This window comes from Papio anubis, chromosome 13, assembly GCF_008728515.1.
Source record: "Papio anubis isolate 15944 chromosome 13, Panubis1.0, whole genome shotgun sequence".
Classification (NCBI taxonomy): Eukaryota; Metazoa; Chordata; class Mammalia; order Primates; family Cercopithecidae; genus Papio; species Papio anubis.
The window spans coordinates 27,318,640-27,326,426 of NC_044988.1; the positions used below are offsets into that span (position 1 = coordinate 27,318,640).

Here is a 7,787-nt window from a genome sequence, read left to right on the forward strand (position 1 = left end):
TGTTAAATGTATTAATGTATATAGTCTTCACAACAATGTCATGTGATAGGTACTTTTACTGTCTCAATTTTATACCCAAGGAAACTGAGACATAGAGAGGATAAATAACTTTCCCAAGACCACACAGCTTGAAAGGGCAGAGCCTGGATTCTAATCCAAGTTACCCAGCTCCAGAGCTTATATTAACCACGAGGCTTAAGCCATTCTTCATGATAAGGAACTACCTTTAAAGGGGCAGAATGAACCAGGAGCACATAGGAAAATGCTTAAGGATATGCTCGTGATCTAATACATTCATTCAACAGGTTCTTTCATTCAACAAATATCTATGGAGCACCTGGTATGTGTCAGGCCCCTTTCTACAGGCTGAAGATCGCAGACAGGTGGGATCCCTATACATCTGAAAGAGTGAATACATGTTACGTGGTATGGCATAAAATGTAGTGTTTGTGGCTTTGGTAGGCTCCAAACACTGCATCTTTGGAATCTGAGTTCTTCCACATGTCTGAAATATAATTAGCTCTCTGATGAAGAGTTTCCAACACAACAAAGTTTCAGAGTTTAGAACCCAAAGTGGAGACAGGGATTTTTCCTCTAGTGCTGGAGGAAAAAGAACTGGTGGAGAGCCAAGGAGCTGAGGCCCTGTCCAAGGGCTGCCTGACTTGGTCCGTGTATGAGGAGGCTGCACTGGATGACCTCCAAGGCCCAGCTCTAGGATCTGGGTTCCCAGGAAGCAAGGCAGAAGCAAGGCTGCCCTCAGACACAGCACAGCACAGCCATGCTCAACCTGACAGCGGTCACAGCCAGGGCAGCAGCAGGAAACGGCATGTGATACTGCAAGGGTAACTAGGTCACATTTCTGGGGTCGACCATCTCTCCCAGAGGGTGTTAAGGAACAGCCCCGACTCATGCCGATTTCCAGCCCCCATACAATGTGAGGATTGTACTTCTGCTTAGAAAGCTCTAAGAACAACCTGCAACCATAACTCAGGACCAAGTAGCCCCACGCAGATGAGCATAACTCGTCCCTGGCCTTATGAACTTTGTGATGTCAGGGTGGGATGCTGAATCAGCCCTCCCAAGTCAGGAAAGGAGCTGTAGTCTGCAGGAAGGAGAAGACTGGCTGTCCGCTCCCAGGAACTTGGGATCCTTGCCAGATTTGTGGCTCCAGCCCCAAGAAATATCAGGCAGGATTCATCACTGTTAATAATAACTGGCACATGACTGAGTGCAGAACTGAAACGCAGATGGCCAAGGAGCCGAGAGTGTCCTTAAAAGAGAAGGGACAAGTTTGGGTGAAGGAAGAAGGTATCAGAGAGAGAAACATACATGTATTTACACGTGATTTCGGGACATTCTACCATGCCCCCACCCCACCCCTTTGTGATGCCCAACCCTGTAGCCCACTTGCCTGCCTCAGATGCTATCACTCACTCCTGGATACAAAAGCCATCCAACCTTTTTCTGTATTAGGCAATTTCTCAAGCCCTGACTCCTACTGTGGAAAAACAATGTAGGTCTTCTCTATAACAAATGCTTTCATTTTCTCTTTTTACCTCCCCTTCACCTGAGACATTTCTGCAGCTACTTTCTTCTTCCAGGTAGCTGAGTGTTCCAAACTCCTAATTAAGGGGCAACACCTAGACTTGGCTTTCCCCTGCCTCAGCTCCTCGAGAGGCTTCCTCACAGAGTTCAGTTAAAGGTGCTAAGCCACGATGTCCAAAAATGAGAATGAAGCCAAAATCCACTCAATGATTCTTCTGAATTGTGCCTGTTTGGATGCGAGGCCAACTGCATGGTCTCCAAGAATCCTCAGGGCAAAGGGCCTCTGCCCCTGCAGCTGGCATCAGGAAAATGGAATAAGCAGCCCGGATTTCAGCTGAGGACCACTGCTCAAAGGGGTTCCCAGATCCTCTGAGCTGTGAATAAAGACGATTTTTTTAATAGGATAACTGAATGGAGAAAGATTTTCACAGGATAAAATGGATCCCTGGTTGGGCACAGTGGCTCACACCTGTAATCCCAGTACTTTGGGAGGCCGAGGTGGGTGGATCACCTGAGGTCAGGAATTCAAGACCAGCCTGGCCAACGTGGTGAAATGCCATCTCTACTAAAAATACAAAAATTAGCCTGGGATGGTGGCACATGCCTCCTGAGTAGGTGGGACTACAGGTGCATGCCCCAGCTACTCGAGAGGCTGAGGCAAGAGAATCGCTTGAACCTGAGAGGTGAAGTTTGCAGTGACCCGAGGTCACGCCATTGGACTCCAGCCTGGGCAACAGAGTGAGACTCCTTCTCAAAAAAACAAAACAAAAAACAAACAAAACCAGATCACTTCTTTGCTGGATTCAGTTCAAACTTAAGATTTAGAAGTGAGTTCTAATTTGAGTCTGATAATATCACTTCCCTTGACAAGTTAGGGAAAATTAAAATATTGTACAAAAAGAATAGAGGGAGATCAAGAAAACGGGACAACCATTGGCAAAATGAGAAAGTAGACAAAACCGGGTTTCAGTGCCTGATCCCCTGTATTAGTGCACCTGGCGTTCCCTGGGGGAACCTGCCATTGGAATAAATAACCCAAGCCAACACAATGCCTGGTCAAAACTTACCTATTCTGTGCCCAGTGGAGATAAAGCATATTTTAAAGTGGCCATGAAATAGAGACACTGGAACTGTAATCAGGGTTATCTAGGGACTTAATACTCCAAATCAAAGTCGTGAACCTCAGATACTATTTCAGGCAGCAAAGGAGATATTTAGAGACAAGGCGACTTTTCCAACTACCTCCAGATTTGATTCTCCTGTGATGAAATCCTAATTTGCAGATTTGTGTCCCAACTAACCTCCCTTCTCTGGCCTCTTGCATTGTTCTCTCCACTATAAATTAACCTACTGACCATGGACACATAAGAAGCCGGGCGCGGTGGCTCAAGCCTGTAATCCCAGCACTTTGGGAGGCCGAGACGGGCGGATCACGAGGTCAGGAGATCGAGACCATCCTAGCTAACACGGTGAAACCCCGTCTCTACTAAAAAAAAAATACAAAAAACTAGCCGGGCGATGTGGCGGGCGCCTGTAGTCCCAGCTACTCGGGAGGCTGAGGCAGGAGAATGGCGTGAACCCGGGAGGCGGAGCTTGCAGTGAGCTGAGATCCGGCCACTGCACTCCAGCCTGGGCGACAGAGCGAGACTCCGTCTCAAAAAAAAAAAAAAAAAAAAAGAAGTGCATCCGGCACATATGTTTATTGCAGCACTATTTACAACAGCAAAGACTTGGAACCAACCCAAATGCCCATCAATGATAGACTGGATAAAGAAAATATAGCACATATATACCATGGAATACTATGCAGCAATACAAAAGAGTGAGTTTATGTCCTTTGCAGGGACATGGATGAAGCTGGAAGCCATCATTCTCAGCAAACTAACACAGGAACAGAAAACCAAATACCTCATGTTCTCACTCATAAGTGGGAGTTGAACAGTGAGAACACAAGGACACGGGAGGGGAACTTCACACACCAGGGCCTGTCGGGGGTGGGGGGCAAGGGGAGGGAGAGCATTAGGACAAATGCCCAAAGCATGTGGGGTTAAAACCTAGATGATGGGTTGATAGGTGGAGCAAACCACCATGTCACATATATAGCCGTGTAACAAACCTGCACGTTCTGCGCATGTAACCCATAACTTAAAGAAAAAAAAAGTTCATCTGGGCAAAAGTCTCTGAAACCCACTACTTTCTATGGTGGAACCGGTACATGAAGGTGAATGGAACCAGTTTCAAGGGTTTCTGCAGCAAGAAGTGCATTTGCAGAGAAGTTTGTGAACAGCTTGCCAAATTTCAGCCTGGAAGAATTTTATTATCTTTGATTTACCAACCTAGAAATGGGCTTATAAGGGAAATTCTTAGTGATGTCTTCTTAGCAGGCAACCGTAGCAACTGCCACACACCTACCTCGCTGCCCTGGAGCCTGGAGTACACCGTTACGTCCAAGTTCTGGCCTTTGAAAAACTGAAGCTGAAACAACTGGAGCGTAACCTGCCTGCTCCACCCTAGAGTGCTCAGAGGAGAATAAATTAACTTCCCCCAGCCAACCCAGTAGTCCCAGTCCTGAGCTAGAAAGCAGTAGCTGTTAGAAAGAATGCAGAAAGCAAAGCCACAGTGCCTTCATTATACTATTAAACGGTAATCACCTTTTTCTATAAGCGTCTTCCTGTTTTCCCTGAAGGGGGATGGTTTAACTGCCGTGCTAGGGCAGAGGTGCCAACTCAGCAGAGAGACTTCCTGTGGGTCTGGGAGGCAGTTGTGTTAAGCATGCTGTGGCATGCCCACTGACCAGAGGCAGGCTGTGAGGGGGCCCCCCCATCCTGACGGAGGGCCAGAGGCAGGGGCTCAGAGACTAACTAAGGCTCCTGGCTTAAGGAATGATGTTGATTTCCTTTTCTCAGGGCCAGCACTAGGATGAGGCAAGCCAAGTGCTTAGGGAACAAGACTTAAGGAGCTGTTCACTCTCAGGTCCTGCAAGTAGCTCCTTCGCCCCAGTGCCAGCCCTACTCAGAGTCAACAACAGCACAGGTTGTGTGTGTGTGTACATGTACTGTGGAAGTCGGCAGTTCTCAAAGTGTGGTCCCGAGACCAGCATCATCAGCATCACCTGGGAACTTGTTAGAAATGCTTAGTCCCCCTGAATCAGACACTCGGGGAGTGGGGCCCAGCAATCTGTGTCTTACAAGCCCACCAGGTGACTTGATGCAGCTGAGGTCTGAGAAGCCCCATGCTGGAGAAGAGTGTTCTCCAAAGCCAGCCTCATGGCATTTCTAAGGCCATCTCCCACAATGCTTCCATACAGCCAGCATAGGGAAAGGGTGAGTGGTGAGATTACAGAGACTTTCCTAAAGCCATCAGCAAGATAGGAATCCCTCGAATAATAAATCAGGAATTGCTTTTTTCCCAGCCACCCCTAAGTAAACTGTAGTAGTCAAGACTTGGCAATAAAGATGGAGATTACTACTGAACCAGTTCCTTCCTGTTTCTTCCTAACTAGACACTCAGAGTTAGCCACTCAGTGACACTGTGATGTGGACTAGTCATTTGAATATTCTATGGCTGAGATTCCTTCCTCTGTAAAATGGGTCCAACATCACCTACCTGTGAGGGTCAGAGAAGCTAATGTACGCAGAACCCTGAGTAAGGGCCTGGGGCAGAGTAAGCTGTAGTGACAATTCATACATCGAACCAGGGGTTCTGGACTCCATCCTCCCCCAGGCAGCCAGGTGGGAGGATCTGGGACCTGAGGGCAATTGAGTGGGGAAGGAGGTGAGCTGGTTTCATCTAGGGTACTATGTTTTTTAAAGAAGGCTATTTTCCAATCCAAATAGTCTGTGGGCAGCAGGTTTCACTGGTGGTCACAAAAGAGAGAGAGAGAAAGGAAAGGAGAAGGGATACCCAGTGCCGCCTGCTATTGGGTACTGAGAACCACACTTAAAAACAAAACAAAACAAAACAAACAAACAAACAAAACCTATATAAAGGCAAGAAGACAATTCAGAAGACCCCACATTTCAACTTTGTCCGGGACCCAAACAGTATAGAGTAGTAAGACAATGCCCACCAGTGAGACAGGGACCCCAGGCATTTGGCAGTGTACATGGTTTCTTTTGTCCAGGGCAGGATTATAAACACGAGTGTGAGGATGAAATCATGCAGCAAAAAACGCTGTCAGGATTAAGGCAGACCTGATGTCTTAGCACTGAGGTCCCATCACAGAATTGTGGAACCTTTTCTGCAAAGCTGAAGGAGAGCTAGTCCCATCCAACTTTTCCCAACTCACAGACATGTCTCCTGAGGACCAGAAAGGTTGCTGGCCTGCAGAGGGCACATAGCTGGTGGGGAACAATCATTAGCTGTGCTCCGTTTCTCCCTTCCATTAAGGAGTGCTGGGGTGAGACGCAAATTTTAAGCTTCTACCCATAGGCCAGGTAAACAAAGGGCTGCCTCCCGCCCGCCCCGTGCCTGCTTCGGCCATCCCTTGCAGCACAGCTGAGGGCCTGAAGGAGGATCCATGACTCACACTTTTCTTGCCGCGGGGAATTAACTCCAAGATAACATTACCAATGTGGGAAAAAAAGCAAGCCATCAAGGAAGAAAGTTCACCTCGCGCCCCTCTCCACTGAGCCCCCTTACCTTCCTCATTTAAAATCCACGGCAGAAAGGCCAACACGGAGTCAAAGCTGCAAGTGCTCTCTTCAAAGGCGCAGGACCCAGCGGGCAGGTCGAGGGCACCGGCGAGCTGCAGGGCTGCGGGTACAAAGCGAGTTTCAGTTCGAGCTCCCCCCAGGAGCGTTTGAACCAACTCGGGGAGCCCCAGGGGGACTACCTGGTGAAAGTGGGGGAAAGACGAGCGGGAGGGGGTGGGAGACGGATGCAGTACCTGTCCCCCAGCATCCCCGGGCCCCTCCGCTGAGCGACCCCACGCCCACCCCCACCCCACGCTTGGCCAGCGGAGGGAGTTAGCGGCTGCGGAGGATCGGGAGGTGCCCTCGGATGTCCCAGCCCAGCACGATGAGCCGGGCCCCCGGGGGCAGCAGAAGCGGAGGCGAGTAGTCAGAGCGTCTCCGGGGTTGTCCCGGGGTCCCGGCCTTACCTTGAAACGCCAGGAGGACGCCCCTTAACAGCATGGTTGCGTTTCAGGGAGGATGACTAGGAAGAGGTGCAAGTTGCCAGCCCCCTGGGACAGGCTGCTCCTAGTGAAAGGGATCGTGGGAGGCGGGGGCGCCGGGGACCCGGGAAGGGAGAAGTCGAGAGGTAAAGCTTGTGCTCTGAGCTGCCCAACTTTGCAGAGCGGCTCCCGGAGCTGAGTGGTTTGCTGGAAGGTGCCCGAATGGAGAGCGCCAGCGCCTCGGCGCTGAGCAGCAGCCTCAGGTCAGACCGCGGCCCAGCTGGTCCTGGGCGACGGTGGGGCTGGACAGGGAGGAGACAACTGCACACTTTGAAAGGCCAGCCACGACTGGCTGGGAGAGGAGAGGTCGGCCAGCAGTGCCTTCGCTCAGGATTTTAAAGCTTGGGACCAGAGCCCTTGCAGACACTTGGAAGGGGCAGGCCTTCCAGGAGTCCCTCCGCTGGGTTGGGACCGGAGGCGCCCGCCCCGCCCAGCCGCGGTGGGAACTCGCTTATTTCTGGGGACAGCTTCCCTGCATCTGGCATGTCAGTCCCGCAGGGCTGGCCCTAATTTTAACTTCTTCTCCCCAGAATGAAGGAGGGTGGAATTCTCCTAGGACAGCCTGGAGGAAAATTTGGAAACAGTTGGGTGGAATAAGCTTTATATCTAAGGAGTTTCGGCATTTACGGTCCAGCAAAGCTAACCGTGGAATACCACCCCCACTTTTTTTAGCCGGTGGAATGTCTGGCATGCCTGGTGCTCAGCATTCCCTCCGTCCGGTGAAATGGGGGCATTCCTTCTCTCCAAAGAGCCATGATAGATTGATTAGTGGGAGGCTTTAAACTGGGAGGGGGTTGTTGGAGGCAGTTAATTCTGAGGAAACCTGTTTGCTTTGGGCACTAAGTGGGTCTCCAACAATATTCTCTTCCTGTAAAGAGTTCTTCTTCCTCCCCTCCTCTTCTTCCTCCTCCTCCTCCTTTCTCCCATTTATGATTTTGTGCAGGCAATTTTGTGAGGAGGGCAGTGGTTTTAAAACCTGACTGCATCAGAATCTGCTGAAGAGCCTCACCTTCCGTTTCTGATCCAGTAGCTCTGGAGTGGGTCTGAGAGGCTGCACGTCCCTAAT

General features: G+C 50.0%; 1 protein-coding gene across 2 annotated transcripts in view; it reads right to left on the reverse strand.

The window, feature by feature from the left end:
* Positions 1 to 7,442, reverse strand: part of MAMDC2 (MAM domain containing 2) — a 171,829-nt gene extending 164,387 nt beyond the window's left edge. For both annotated transcript variants that reach the window (XR_002517629.2, XM_009188920.3), the window contains exons 1-2: positions 6,647 to 7,442; positions 6,187 to 6,300 (exon numbers count right to left, since the gene is read on the reverse strand). Coding sequence is in view for 1 of the 2 variants with exons in the window: in XM_009188920.3 (XP_009187184.1) it covers positions 6,187 to 6,300; positions 6,647 to 6,680 (148 nt within the window). In the remaining variant the exon portion in view is untranslated. The remainder of the gene's footprint in view (positions 1 to 6,186; positions 6,301 to 6,646) is intronic.
* Positions 7,443 to 7,787: the final 345 nt, after the last annotated feature.